Source organism: Lutjanus erythropterus, chromosome 12 (assembly GCF_056507025.1).
Source record: "Lutjanus erythropterus isolate fLutEry1 chromosome 12, fLutEry1.hap2, whole genome shotgun sequence".
Lineage (NCBI taxonomy): Eukaryota > Metazoa > Chordata > Actinopteri > Lutjaniformes > Lutjanidae > Lutjanus > Lutjanus erythropterus.
The window spans coordinates 285,001-301,508 of NC_139328.1; the positions used below are offsets into that span (position 1 = coordinate 285,001).

General features: G+C 41.3%; 1 protein-coding gene across 3 annotated transcripts in view; it reads right to left on the bottom strand.

The window, feature by feature from the left end:
* pex5lb (peroxisomal biogenesis factor 5-like b) overlaps positions 1–16,508 on the bottom strand; it is a 212,914-nt gene that overhangs the window by 28,048 nt on the left and 168,358 nt on the right. The window contains exons 1-2 of one of the 3 annotated variants that reach the window (XM_084732573.1): positions 16,249–16,475; positions 12,930–13,327 (exon numbers count right to left, since the gene is read on the bottom strand). In XM_084732573.1, coding sequence (XP_084588699.1) covers positions 12,930–12,944 — 15 coding nt within the window. In that variant the 5' untranslated portion in view covers positions 12,945–13,327; positions 16,249–16,475. Of the gene's footprint in view, positions 1–12,929; positions 13,328–16,248; positions 16,476–16,508 lie in introns of those variants that run through there. The other 2 variants (XM_084732575.1, XM_084732574.1) reach the window with 2 other exon arrangements.

Genomic DNA, 16,508 nt, shown 5'->3' on the forward strand with positions numbered 1-16,508 from the left:
CACACACACACACACACACACACTCACACTCACACTCACACTCACACACACACACACACACACACACACACACACACTCTCTCTCACACACACACACACACACTCTCACACACACACACACACACACACACTCACACTCACACACACACACACACACACACACACACACACACACACACACACACACACACTCTCTCTCACACACACACACACACACTCTCACACACTCACTCACACACACACACACACACACACACACACACACACACACACACACACAGAGTCAGAGTATTCCCTGTGACAGCAGTGAGCACTTAGCAGCTGGAGACGTTGAACCCAGAGGAGAAGCAGAATCATTTAACCTTCATGATCCTTCAGCCTGACGGAACCTCAACATACAGTCGCTCTTTATTTTACAGTCAGTTTCATTTCTAACTCGCAGGATCACATTTATTGAAGACTTGATGTTTTTCAAACAAAATTTCTTACGGATGTTATTGACACAGTTGGACCCAGTATTTTATTGATTATTAATAACTCTTTAGCAAAAGACATTTGTCCCTCTTCTCTTAAACATGCTGTGGTCCAGCTTCTTTGAATGAATCCAAACCTTGATCCTTCTGTTTTGAATAATTTTAGACAGATTTCTAAACTTGTGTTTTTATTACGATTTTCAGAAAAAGTGGTTTCAACCCAGCTTTTAGCTTATGTGTCATAAAAATATTTTTTTTTGAAAGAAGACACATTTGGTTTAACCAGAGACAGCTTCATTCAAACTTTACAGAAACCAAATAAAACTCAACAAAAACATCTTGGGTCATCTTTCCCATCAATCACCAACTCTGGTTTGACTGAGATAAATCCTTAATTCACAGTGTAAAGGAGCACAGTGCAGTGCAGTGCAGTGCAGCGCAGTGCAGCGCAGCGCAGCGCAGTGCAGCGCAGCGCAGCGCAGTGCAGCGCAGCGCAGCACAGTGCAGCACACTGCAACAGCATAGTGGAGCACAGTGCCATGCAGCACACTGCAGCACACTGCAGCACACTGCAGCACAGCATAGTGGAGCACAGTGCAGCACAGTACAGTACAGCAAAGCACAGTGCAGTGCAGTGCAGTGCAGCACAGTGCAGCACAGCACAGTACAGTACAGTGAAGCACAGTACAGTGCAGTGCAGCGCAGTGCAGCACAGCACAGTGCAGTGCAGTGCAACACAGTACAGCACAGTGGAGCAAAGTGCAGTGCAGCACAGTACAGTGCAGCGCAGTGCAGCAAAGTGCAGTGCAGCAAAGTGTAGCAAAGTGTAGCAAAGTGCAGCGCAGCGCAGTGCAGCACAGCACAGTGCAGCACAGCACAGTGGAGCAAAGTGCAGTGCAGCACAGTGCAGTTACTCTGCTGGACAAATAAAGGCAAACAAATCCAAAAAAGGCAAGCAGTGTCCGGTGCAGTACAGCACAGTGCAGCGCAGTGCAGCGCAGGTGGTGCTGGACAGCAGTTGCTGCAGCCTCGATGCTCCACAGACACACTTTGACTTTATCTGACTGTGAAAATCTGATGTTTTCACATCACAGATGCAAATAAAGGTGTTAAAACACGAGTCAAGTAAAACACAGTCATGTAGGCTGATAGAGGACTTTAGGGTGGTGCACTGAACTGTAACAAAAAATTAATTAATGAATTATCAAATATTCTTACAGAAAGGCCAAATCACATTAAACTGAGATAAATCTTAGTTGGGGACAGCCCTGGTATTTAGTCTCGCATCTTACACTCATTTGTCTTTGCTGTGTCTCAGCCTCCTCGTGTGTCCATGTGTTTGTGGACTGATTTCAGGTTTCATTCATTATGGACACTGCTTGCCTTTTTTGGATTTGTTTGCCTTTATTTGTCCAGCAGAGTGAACAGAGGAACCGACCCACATACAGACTAATGACAACATTAGATTCATTTCAAAAGTTTCATTCAAATTCAAAACACACAAAAAAAAGGCAATATCATGAGGGAAAACACAAGACTAAAATAATCAGGACCAATACCACATTCACACCTGGTATTAGGTGGTGTTTGTGTTTACACCAACCTAAAATCTGAATATGAGCCAGATCACCTTCAGGGTTCAGTATGTCAAAAGTTTTAATCCAGATCAGAATGATCCAGGTTTGTGATTTTTTTTATTTTTTATCCCAGATAAAACTGACGTTTTAGATTTTGTCCTGACTTTGATCAGTCTGATCCAGATACCACAAGATCAGGATTACAGAATCTAGATTTGCGGTCTTTGGGTTGTCCTCCCCCTGTTGGACGGAGTAATGTTTTATTTCAGTTGCAGCGCCACCTGTGGCAGGTCAGAGTCTGTTTCCAGAGCAGTGAGGAGCCTTGGATCATTTAACCATGTTATCAAGTCTGATGTCGGTGAGATTTATGTTGAACTTTCAGAGGATAAATGTGAAATTATTCTTTTTGCACTGAAACATTTTTACAAAACAGCCTGGACTTTCTTTGCTGTTCTAACTGAAAATATTGGTTTATTGGTTAATTGATTAATTTAGAATATATGTTGTTTTGTCCTGATCTGTATTACTTTAATGTGAAATAAATAAATAAATAATAATAATGATGAGATCACATATCAGGATACAGATCACAGTTTAATACCTGGTGTAAATGTTTTAAAGAACAGGAAGTGAAACCAGAATAAGAGGGAAGGCAAGAACTACAAAATAAAAGAGAAACCTCAAATCATGACAAGAATGAGATCTAGATACAAAACAACTCTTTGATAAAACAAATTCCTGAGCTTCGTTCTTCCTTCTGTTTCCTGTTTATATTAAACCTGTCAGTGTCTCTGCACACACAGGTAACAGCAGCAGGTGAGGCTGAACTGCTCACCTGTTCGGATGACAGATTAATGAGTCGTGACAGAGAGAGAAAGACGAGCTGAAGGACTGAAATGTGCCTCAGTGAACTCAGCGGGCAGCAAGTCTTCATCAATAAAACATCATCATCCTCAGTTTTATTATTAGACTGTCAGCTCAAACACAGACAGGCAGGAGAGGAGCAACCTGCTGCTGCTGCTCCTCCTCCTGCTCTTCGTCCTCCTCCTCCACCTCCTCCTACTCCTCCTACTCCTCCTGCTCCTCCTCCTGCTCTTCCTCTTCCTCCTCCTCCTCCTCCTCCTCTTCCTGCTCCTCCTCCTCCGAAATGAAAAATCCTCGTTCCACAGCGTCAGTGTGAAGTGACATGCACAGCTGTATCAGCTGTCAGAGGGACTGCAGCTGTCTTTAATTTTATAATTTGTTTCAAATATGGATCATTTAAACTTTCCTTTAAATCATCTAATGCAAGTCCCAGACTCATCACACACAGACTGACTCATCACACACAGACTGACTCATCACACACAGACTGACACATCACACACAGACTGACTCATCACACACAGACTGACACATCACACACAGACTGACTCATCACACACAGACTGACACATCACACACAGACTGACTCATCACACACAGACTGACTCATCACACACAGACTGACACATCACACAGACTGACTCATCACACAGACTGACTCATCACACAGACTGACTCATCACACACAGACTGACTCATCACACAGACTGACTCATCACACACAGACTGACTCATCACACAGACTGACTCATCACACACAGACTGACTCATCACACACAGACTGACTCATCACACAGACTGACTCATCACACACAGACTGACTCATCACACACAGACTGACTCATCACACACAGACTGACTCATCACACACAGACTGACACATCACACAGACTGACTCATCACACACAGACTGACACATCACACACAGACTGACTCATCACACACAGACTGACTCATCACACAGACTGACTCATCACACACAGACTGACTCATCACACACAGACTGACTCATCACACACAGACTGACTCATCACACAGACTGACTCATCACACACAGACTGACACATCACACACAGACTGACTCATCACACACAGACTGACTCATCACACAGACTGACTCATCACACACAGACTGACTCATCACACACAGACTGACTCATCACACAGACTGACTCATCACACACAGACTGACTCATCACACACAGACTGACTCATCACACACAGACTGACTCATCACACACAGACTGACACATCACACAGACTGACTCATCACACAGACTGACTCATCACACACAGACTGACTCATCACACACAGACTGACTCATCACACACAGACTGACACATCACACACAGGCTGACTCATCACACACAGACTGACTCATCACACACAGACTGACACATCACACACAGACTGACTCATCACACACAGACTGACACATCACACACAGACTGACTCATCACACAGACTGACTCATCGCTCACAGACTGACTCATCGCTCACAGACTGACACATCACACACAGACTGACTCATCACACAGACTGACTCATCACACACAGACTGACGGTGCACACCAGTGTATCCTCGCTCTGAGCTCCTCCAGAAGCCTCCTCTCTCCTCACTCCTCGTCTCCTCCAGGTGCATTTAAGCAACTGGAAAATCCTTCATCATGGCAGAGGGGAAAAGACTTCTGGGTAGACGAAGGAGAGAGGAGACGAGGAGGCAAAATTCAACGTAATAAAAAGCATTTCATTCAGCTGTAAACATGAAGTCACATGGTCCGACAGGTAACTCACTGATTGGACAGTTTTGGTGATGTCATCCTGCATCACTGTGGTGACTGACAGCAGGTCAGTCTGTCAGCTGTTTGAAGGAAACTGAACTTCTCTGTTTCTTCACTCTGTCAGTGTCTGCTGCCCAGCTCTGTCTCTCTCTAAGTGTGTGTGTGTGTGTGTGTGTGTGTGTGTGTGTGTGTGTGTGTGTGTGTGTGTAGGTGCTGTTGGACTAAAAATAACCTGCTGTTGTGCTGAGCAAACAGTCCTCCATCAGCACAGAGAGTCCCAGCAGAGCTGAGCTCAACAAACAGAGCAGAGAGCATCCTCACTCAGCAACACCAGCATACTGCTAATACTGCAGCTAACGCTGATAATATCACTGCTGATGCTAATAATGCTAATACTGCAGCTAACGCTGATAATATCACTGCTGATGCTAATACTGCTAATACTGCAGCTAACGCTGATAATATCACTGCTGATGCTAATAATGCTAATACTGCAGCTAACGCTGATAATATCACTGCTGATGCTAATACTGCTAATACTGCAGCTAACGCTGATAATATCACTGCTGATGCTAATACTGCTAATACTGCAGCTAACGCTGATAATATCACTGCTGATGCTAATACTGCTAATACTGCAGCTAACGCTGATAATATCACTGCTGATGCTAATACTGCTAATACTGCAGCTAACGCTGGTAATATCACTGCTGATGCTACAGTTTATACTAAAACTGAAAGAAGTAACAAGAGAAAAAAGACGTAACAAGACACAAAATAACATAATAGATGTAACAAGAAAAACAATGTAAAAGACGTAACAGGATGCAGAGAAATAAGAAGATGGAAAAGACAAAAAACATCCGAAAAGATGTAACAGGATGAAAAAACATATAACAAGACAAAAAACAAGATAAATGAAGTAACAAGAGCAAGAAGACATAAGACAAAAAATAACATAAAAATGTAACACAACAAAAACATCATAAAAGACCAAACAAGATGACAAAGTAAAGCAAAAGTAAAAGATTGCAACTTTTTACTTCATATGTTTATGTTTCAAAGTACTCTTTTACTTTTACCTGAGTAAAAAAGTTGAATCAGAACTTCTACTTTTACACAAGTATCTGTAGTAGTATCTACTGCAGTAAAGACTGAAAGGACTTCTGCCTCGTCTGCGACAGAGAAGAAGAGTTGTGCTGAGGACGTCCTTCACTGCAGAGCAGAGTGAAGGTTTGTCTCACAGCAGGACAGACAGACGAGAGACGACCTGCTCAGATTCTGACTTCTGTTTGGTTCGAATGAGAAGAGAAACGTTTTCCTGCATCTGACATTTAAAACCGAGACTGAGACCTGAGTGTGAGTTAAAGCTGAGCTGATGATTCAGGCGCCTCATCAGTGAAATTAAACATGATGGACAAGATGAAGGTGCGGTCGTGGAGCCAAGTCACCGCCGCCACCGCCGCCGCCGCAGCTGCCTGCAGCAGCAGCTGGTCAGCTGATGGAGGAATATTTGACCCTGCAGAGTTTAGATATTTATATCCTCCAATGATCCAGCAGCTCCACTGCTAATTAATCTTGTATGAGAGTGTTTCTCCCCGTGGCTCTGTGAGCCTCAGTCACCCACACTGTAACTACAATACAGGACGACTACAGGAGCCTGCAGAGGACACACCGCCTCCAAAACTGTAAATACACTCTGATTTAGGACCAGGAAGAGGAGGAGGAGGAGGAGGAGGAGGGAATATGCTACAAAGATCTGATGAAGCCTGCAACTAACAATCATTTTCATCACAGATTAATCTGCAGATTATTTTCACATTTAATCAGTTAATCCTTCAGTTTATCAAAAGTCCAAAGTTCAAAGTAGGCTGTCCGCTTCCTGTCACAGTCTTGTCAACTGAAAAATAGTGATCAATCTGGCAATAATCTTTCCACTAATCAATCAGTTGTTTGGTCCATAAAATGTCAGAAAATGTTGATCAAAGTCCAAGATGACGTCCTCAAATGTCTTTTTTTGAGACTCTGAGCTGCTTCATGAAACAAAAAGCGGTTTTTGCTGCCAGTCTGAAGACTTCATCAAACTTTAACTGTTTATTATGTAAGAAGAAGAGAGCAGCAGAGGTTACTACAGGTCAAATCTGCCTCAGTCTGTGTGAGCGTCTGGTTTCACTTTCACTTTTAATCTCCAAATTCATTCAGCTTAAAGATCAAATTAGTGTTTAGAGTTTTTTTTTTTTTCCTGCTGTGAAGAACGTGATAAATGTCACCACAGAAGAGACGAGTCTGTAACTGAGACGAGTGTTTGTGGTGAGTTCAAGTGTCTGTAATAACTCTGAACTGACAGCTTCTGGTTGACTGGTCGGTCAGTCTGTTCCTATCTGACTGGTCAGTCGCTGGTGTTACTTTGAGAAAGACTGAAGCTTCTTAATGAGGATCTTTTCTGCTCACTTCCAGCTCTATATTTTCATTCTACCCTGTGACGTCCTCCGGCTGCTCTGCCACAACTTTCAGCAATTTATTCTACAGAGTTTCTTGACTGTCACACAGATTTACAAGTTGTTTACAGCTACTTTAGCTGCTAGCTGGCTAGTTAGCTCAGAGATCGGCCTGGCTCTGCAAGACTACAGCAGCCTGAGCTCCATCTGAGCAGGATAATGACACTGAGCACTGGATTTTCAGCTGCAGCAGCATTTCTGGGGACTGATCACTGAACACAAGTACACAACTCTATGACTTTATTCCCCTAATTTCATGCATCATATTTAAGGGACATTTTCTGGTTTCTCTGATGTCCTCCAGCTGCTCTGTCATTTCTTGATGGACAAAGTTTGACATGTTGTTAGCAGCTAGCTACTTTAGCCACTAACATGTAGCTGACTCTGCCTAAACTGGGAGCTCAAACACTGGGGGAGAGCACGGCTAACGAGTGGCGACACGCAGAGCTGACCTGGCTCGACTCAGTTTGGCTCAGCACGTCAGCCCAGCATGACAGGCCGGCTGAGAGCGACGCTCACCACTGACCCTCCTGACCGTGTACTTTCACTGTACTTAACGAGAGGAAGTGACACGCCGACGGCCAACGTGGTGATTAAAGACACGTTCAGATGTGGTTTGATTTAAGTGACAACACGTCAACACAGGGCTGCAACTAAACCATTACTGGAATTATCAATTAATCTGTCGATCATTTTTTCTGATTAATTGATTAGTTGTTTGGTCCATAAAATGAATTAAAATAAAAAATAATTAAAAATGCCAAGACAACCTCCTCAGAAACCAAGAAGAACTTCTGTGTAAAAAGGTGAGCAGACGGGACGTTATTGATTTGCATGTTCCCCTCAGCTCTATCAGATTGATAGATAAAAATATCACGTTGGTGGCGCCTGGACAGATCAGCTGGTGGAGCGCGAGCTTCACGTACGCAGGCTGTGAGTCCTCTGCAGCGGCCGGGGTTTCGACTCCCGCCCATGACCCTTTACTGCGTGTCATTCCTTCACTCTCCCTCCCCACTTCCTGTCACGTCTTCAGCTGTCCTGTCATTAAAGGCATAAAGTAAAAATAAAAAAAGTATATTAAAAAAACAGAACACATTAAACCCTGTAAACTAAGAGTTGGAGGCTGAATGACGGCTGATGTCCAATGAAAAAAATGCCTGAAGATTTGGAAATAAAACAGTTGATTTATTTCTATTCAGTGTTTTACTGGAACCTCATTAACATAATAGTTTTGTGTTAAAATATCTTAAATTAAAATTTTTCAGGCTGTTTTTCTTCATAACTCAGACACTAATTGAAATACAATGGTCATTTTTTCATGTAAGACGTATATATGTGCACTACAGCTGCAACAATTACTCAAATAATTGATTATTTATGATTATTATTAAATTGCCATCGATTCTGATAATCGATTAATAGGCTTGAGGAATTGTTTAAGAAAAAAATGTCAAAATGTCCTGATTCTAGCTTCTTAAATGTGAATATTTTCTGGTTTCTGAAGACGTCGTCTTGGTATTTACACGTACGCCTGAATGCTCCACAGGATGAATTAATCAGTTAATAAAGAAAATGTTTAACAGATGAATCGACAACAGAAATAATCAGTTGTATCCCTGCCTGTTTTGATTCTGCAGCGTCGGCGCTCTGTATCCACAGATACGTCTGATGTCGGTCTGATGACAGATTTGGTGCGTGATCATGATCTGATAATCTCTTTTTCATTTCTTCTTTTGTGTTTGAATAATTTACATGATGCATCTCCTGCAGTGGACAGCTGTTGTGTTTTTGTTTTTCACTGTGTCCAAAAAAAAACTATTTTCACTGCTAATGAAATGAAATTGTTTAGACAGAACTGAGAACATGAGATGATGGACAGAGAAACCACGCTGTTGTTTCTGACTCGTTCTTCTTCATTTGATTTTGTTTCTATTGAAACATTGACAGGAGACGGAGACGGAGTGTGAGACATACAATCAGACGTCCAACTCGTGGTCGCGGTCACATCAAAGCCCGTCTGTTGTGTTTGACTTGTTTTCTGTCTGTTTTATCTGCACTTTGTAGAAGCAGATCAAAGTCGGCTGCTCCGCTCTTCAAACGTCCAATCAGCTGCTTTTTAACGTCAAAACAAGCAGAAGAGCTGAGCAGCTGCTTCTGATCCGTCACACTCAGGATTAGTTTTCTGTCATCGTCAATATCAAAGACAATAAAAAAAAAAGTTTTATCTGCTCTGTGTATCTTTGAATGATTCTGATTGGACGGTTTAATGTATCGAGTCGGTAAGTTCCAGTATTTGTCTGTAATTAAGACAAACTCATTTTTAATATGAAACTACAAACAGCAAAACCACAGAAGTTGGGATGTTGTATAAAATGTAAAGAAAAACAGAAGTCAATGATATGCAAATCTTTTTCACTCAATATTCAACTGAATACAGAACAAAAAGAAGATATTTTATGTTCAAATTGATCAACTTTATTGATCTTTTGTAAATATACACTGAACTTGACACCTGTGTCATGCTCCAAAAAAAAAAGTTCCAGCTTCTTGTGTCTTCTGTTGTTTTCATAGTTGCGACTTTTTGTCTTGTTGTCTTTTACACATTTTTCATATTTTGTCTTGTTACGTCTTTTATGTGATTTTTGTCATGTGTTTTTTTTTTTTTTACTTCATTTTCATCTCGTTACATCATTTTAATTTGGTTACGTCTTTTTTCCGTCCCGTCTGTCCTGATGTCCTCTGATGGATCCTCCAGTCAATCGTCTTTTCTGTGTTTTATTGTTTCGTCCAGGTTGAAATCAGTCTTGATGTTGGAAGGCGGAGCACAGTAGGGCGGGGTATTGTTAAGAACCTTACGATTCGATTCGATTTCGATTCTTCAGGTTTTGATTCGATTTGATTTCGATTCGATTCGATATTGATTTAAATTCTTCAATATAGATTCAGTAAGAAGTAGAAATACACAAATAATTAAGAGTACCTGTTGGCAATTATTAAATATTTATTTTCATGCCCATAACACATGTGGTACGTTACTTCACATCTTTGGGCAATAAAACATCTGAAAATAAAACATTAGCAGCACCATAATAGCTCACTTGTGCATATAAACCTCTGTGTACAGCTTCAGGATGGCGACCTCTGTCATGGGTTTTCGTGTTGGTATAGCGTGTAGTAGTTTGCAGACATATTGTTGTTGTTTGGTCGCGTGCAGCCTCCGTCCTTAAAACGCGAATCACACGAAGATGTTGCGCACAGCGCCCCCAATGGCCAGGAGGTGAATCGATTCAGAGGGTTTGCTTAATTGATATTGAATTAGGGGGCAGATAATTTCGATGCATCGATTTTTCGATATTTTTACCCACCCCTAGAGCACAGTGATGCAAGATAATCAATAATCAATAATTAAAGTCATTAAAACTTAAGTAACGAGGCTTTTTAGAAAATGTGAGGAGGAGAAAGTTCAGATATTTGTGTTCAGATGAAGAAAAATAAATTAATAATAATAAGTACAGATACCTGAAAACTCTACTGAAGTAGAGTAACTAAGTATTTGTACTTAGTTACTCTACTTCAGCGTTCACTGCCACTGCTGCTGCGTTCGCTGTCACCCTGCTGGGTTCACCGTCACCCTGCTGCGTTCACTGCCACCCCGCTGGGTTCACTGTCACCCTGCTGCGTTCACCGTCACCCTGCTGCGTTCACTGCCAACCTGCTGCGTTCACTGCCACCCTGCTGCGTTCACCGTCACTGCTGCGTTCACCGTCACTGCTGCGTTCACTGTGACCCTGCTGCGTTCACTGTTCCCTGCTGCATTCACTGTCACCCTGCTGCGTTAACTGCCACCCTGCTGCGTTCACTGTCACCCTGCTGCATTCACTGTCACCCTGCTGCGTTCACTGCCACCCTGCTGCAGACCACAGCGAGCAGATCCAACACTGTCACTGTCACCCTGCTGCGTTCACTGCCACCCTGCTGCGTTCACTGTCACCCTGCTGCATTCACTGCCAACCTGCTGCGTTCACTGTCACCCTGCTGCGTTCACTGTCACCCTGCTGCATTCACTGTCACCCTGCTGCGTCCACTGCCAACCTGCTGCCTTCACTGTCACCCTGCTGCGTTCACTGCCACTGCTGCTGCGTTCACTGTCACCCTGCTGCGTTCACTGTTACCCTGCTGCGTTCACTGTCACCCTGCTGCGTTCACTGTCACCCTGCTGCGTTCACTTCCACCCTGCTGCGTTCAATGCAACTGCTGCTGCGTTCACTGTCACCCTGCTGCGTTCACTGCCACCCTGCTGCGTTCACTGCCACCCTGCTGCATTCACTGCCACCCTGCTCCGTTCACTGTCTAGTACCTGCTTGTTCTCTCTCACTCGTCTACTCACTCCATATGTGCGTACACGCGTACACACACACACACACACACACACACACACACACACACACACACACACACACACACACATACACACACACACACACACACAGCCCCATCTCTCTTAAAGGAGCCACACTTTTTCATAACGAGTCTCTTTCTTTCCTTCCTGATTCTTTGGAAGTGTTCAAACATCTGAATTGTTTCTTTTACATCCAAACACATCTGACTCTTCAAGATAAAGAAAAAAAAACTTTAACAACTAAAATAAGAACCACATTCAGACCTGATCAGTAACACAATCACACGTCTGACATTGTTTTCACTGGTGTTTTGATTCTCTGTCTCGTCGACTCGTGGATCATACGAGTCCAACACCATCAAACAGATGTGACGTTAATTAAGAAGTTTTATAAAATGTGCCAAGAAAAGGCTTTTATATGATATTTATGTTGTGCAAGAGGCACCGATCTGTAAATAAAAACAACAGTTATGAACTTATTTTTGATTTTACAAAGCTGTGCTATTTAACTGTGAATTAACGTGTGTGCTTTTATGTTGCATTTAATTTCATGTGAAACAGGCCACATTTTTCAATTAAAATATGATTCATAACATGACAAATGTTATTTTCTTCAATCATTATTATTATAACTCCTAGAATATGTTGCTTATAGAAGATGTTTGCTCGACCCAGGTGAGGACATTATCTGAAGAAACCTCAGAGAAGTTGAGGGTGCACTTGAACGCAGCAGAGTCGAGCATCTTTTCTCCCAGCCTGTTTCATTTCAGGGCTGCACCCAACACTTAGTTTTTAAATGATTAATGTCCAATTAGCCCCAATTAATCTGAAAAATAACATATAGATTAATTTAAATTTACCCCAAAACTTGTCTCATTAATATTTGAATATTTGATTAAATCAGAACAAAACTGTGACATTAGAATAACGATCATAGAGGCATATTTTTAATTCTGAATGGGAAAATAGTGAACCTCAAAATCATTTTTAAAAAAGCTGTGACACGTTAATTTATTCACTGGGTCAAATCTTGCCCCTGATGGAAAACGTATAAAATGTTACAACTGCTCCCAGTCTCCCCTATAACAGAAATATTAACTCTGATTTTTAATAAAAATATGAATTTGTTCTTTAGGAGAACCAACAGAACAGTTATTCAAAGATTTATTCTCGTTTCTCTGTGACTGATGTTTGTTGGTTTCCGATTTGTGATCTATAATCAATTAAAATCTGTATGATGTGCACGCGCCGCAGTGTTCTCACGTGTGTTCTAAAAAATGAAAGCATGCAGTGATCACGTGACCGCGGAATGACCGCAGGAGCAGGTAACACTCACCTGGACCTGGTACATGTCTCAGATTAAAGCCGCCAGCGGTCCACCGCAGCCCGGCTCCGCTGCCTCCAGCCGCTCGGTGTCTCTGCGGGGCCTCTCGGACGCTGACAGCCGCACACTGACGCCTCTGTCCGGTCTGTCCGACTCGGTGCTCCCGCTCCGTCCGCGCCCTGTCCCCGCTGTGTCCCCGCCGTGTCCCCGCTCTGTCCCCGCTCTGTCCCCGCTCTGTCCCCGGTCCTCTCCGTCCAGCCTGTACGACGTCCTGGCACCCAAACGCCGCGGGGTCCGGGTCTCATGTCGCTCCGCTCCGGTGGAGGGCGGGATGAAAACAAACCGAGCGGAGCCGAACACGTCCCGAGCGCGTCCGACGTCAAGCTGTCCAAACCGCACACGGTCACTTCCTGTGAAGAATTTCACAATAAAAGCACCGATGAAGGGGCCGATTTTACGTTTCGCAGAATTCAGTGATCACCTTCCAAGTTTGGCCATTCAAGAACAGAAACGTGTACAAATATACAAATTTAAGAATAGAAATAAGAAATATGTGCAAATATATACATTTTACAACAATAGCCTATTTAAGCGAGATTATAATAATAACAAAATATATACAAGAAGAACTATGTAAAGAAATAAATGGAAAATATAAGAAATAATACAGATAATAATACAGATAATAATGCTAATATGACCACTAATAACAATAATAATGATGATGATAATAAGGAAGAAGAAGAAATGTAAAAATTCTGTACAAAAATGAGCATCATGCTCCAATCATATATATCAGCATCAATAATGCTGCATGTGTTACACAGGTGAATTATTGTACAAATTGTTGTCATTGTATGGAGAGCCATTTTAGTCAATATTTAAAAATACAAACATGATATATGTATATGAATGAATAAATAAATAAATAAATAAATAAATAAGACATCAGGAAATGGGCAGCTGAAATTTAAACTTCAAACATTAGAATTAGCCCTTGAAATAAATACAAGTGTTTATTAGTTTATTTGTATTTATTTATTACTTATTTCACGGCCATATTTATTTATTAATTTATTTTCATAGCATTTTTTTTATATTTAAAATAGACTAAAATAGTTTTCCATAAATTTCAAGTCAGTAAGGAAGGAAAAGTACAAAGTCTTGTCAAAAACTACTCAAAGTATTAGTTTTAATTACGTTTTAACCTTTGGTTTTTAATATTTTAATATCAACGTTTAATCAAAGATGTTTCTGTTCTGTTTCTCCAAATCTTCAGTCTAAATTCGACCTGTTGGTTGATTAACTGATTTGTAAAAATTTGTAAAAATTTGTAAAAAATCGTCGTTCTTTAACTAATTATTGTTCTAACAAGGTTGTTTATGAGCGATATAACTTTTAAACTGAGGGAGGAGGTTAACAATGAAAAGTTGTTGAGCTGTATGTTCATAATATCACCGAACGAATCCATATAATGTAAAAATGAAACATAATGTAACAGCAGCATCACGTTGTCATGGTAACCTCTGTTTAGTGATGCAGAGTCGTTTTCCCCGTTTGCTCCAGATCATATTAACTCTTTAAATTGACATGGTTTATAATCCACACAGTAAAATAATGATGAAGCAACTACAGACACTTTGAAGACTTTTTACTGTTTTCTGTTTTGTCTGTGATTTTGCAGCTCAGATCACTGATTAGAAAATTGATCATCATTGATCACAGACAATCTTAAATCAGTTCCACTCATTTTACATTTTGCTATTTTATTTATTTATTTTTATTTTTTTATTTTATTAAAAACTTCAGTGATGTCCTCGTCTCTGTCATCATAGGACAGAGTCAGACAGACTTCATCATGTTTAAATCTGCTGGATGGACTTTTATTGTTTAATGTTTTCATGTTAGAATAAACGGCAGCATTAAGACCACATTTAGTCCATCAGTCATTTTCTCACATCATTCTTCTTCTCCTGCTTTATTTGTCATGTATTTTTTTCCACAGCTCATAATTATAACAACTTGATGGTTTTGACTTCAGTAAGACGCTCGATCGCTTCATTTCATGAGGAAGAAGAGTCAAATGAAACAAACGTCCCTTTTATGTGAAACGAAAGTCTGGATTAACAAAGAGAGCTGATAACCACCATTGTGATCCCCGTTATCTCTGATCCAGGTTTTAGGATTTGTTGATCCAGATCATACAGAGAAAGTCTGACTGTGTTGAGCTTCCTTCGTAGTACAGCCCTCTGGGGCAGATTGGACAATGTACACTGAAGTTACAACAACTTCCTGTTTCATGGCGAGACACTGAGATTTGAGGTCACGCCATGGAAACGTCGCCCAACAAAGACAGAAGCTTTTAAGAACTTTGAATCACGAATCATGTGTCTAGATTTTACACACTGATTTTGAAGTCGGCTTGAGATCTTAGAAATATAACACCTTGAAATCAGCAAAAGTGACCTGAAATGTAAACAGTAAATTCAAAATGGCCAACTTCCTGTTGGATTTAGGGCAGATGTTTTGTTTATTGCTGCTTTATTGTGATTTGTTTTTGTGATAAGCAACATTTTGTATCACCTGCAAGACAAAGAACACACATTAGGTGTTTTTTTGTTGTTGACATAAACACATTTTATAAACCATTATGAAAGTATGTTGAATATAGATAATTTTATTTAGTTTTTATTTAATTGATAAAAGTACTGATATGAAACACATTATTTAATCACTGAAGAGAACAGCCACACATGCTAACAGACACACATATGCTAACAGCCATGCTAACAGACACACATGCTAACAGCCACACACATGCTAACAAACACACATATGCTAACAAACACACATATGCTAACAGCCATGCTAACAGACACACATGCTAACAGCCACACACATGCTAACAAACACACATATGCTAACAGCCATGCTAATAGACACACACACATGCTAACAGCCATGCTAACAGACACACATGGTAACAGCCATGCTAACAGACACACATATGCTAACAGCCATGCTAACAGACACACACATGCTAACAGCCATGCTAACAGACACACATGCTAACAGCCATGCTAACAGACACACATGCTAACAGCCATGCGAACAGACACACATGCTAACAGACACACATGCTAACAGCCATGCTAACAGACACACATGCTAACAGACACACTGACCGGCACAGGTTCATTTCATTTGCAGTCAAACACACCCAAAGGATCACATGACACAGTTTATTTGATGTGAATCTTGTTCATTTGTTTTTATTCTCACACTGTTCTGTTCTGTTCTGTTAACCGTGTGTTTCTTTGTTTTGACTTACTGTGGTTGTTGGTGACAGTTCACTTCCTGGTTGAGCAAAAGATGTGTCTTTCTTCTTCTTCTTCTTCTTCTTTGGGGTTTAACAGCAGCTGACATCCTTCATGTTGGACCACTGCCTCTACTCTGTCACTTTAATTAAACCTGTGTTGATGAGAGACAGCACCTTCCTCCCCTCCATGATGTCCCCACACCCAACCAGGTCAAAAGGTGTGTCAGAGGGGTGGGGCCTCTTAAATCTAAAGGCCACCAGCTCATCAGACC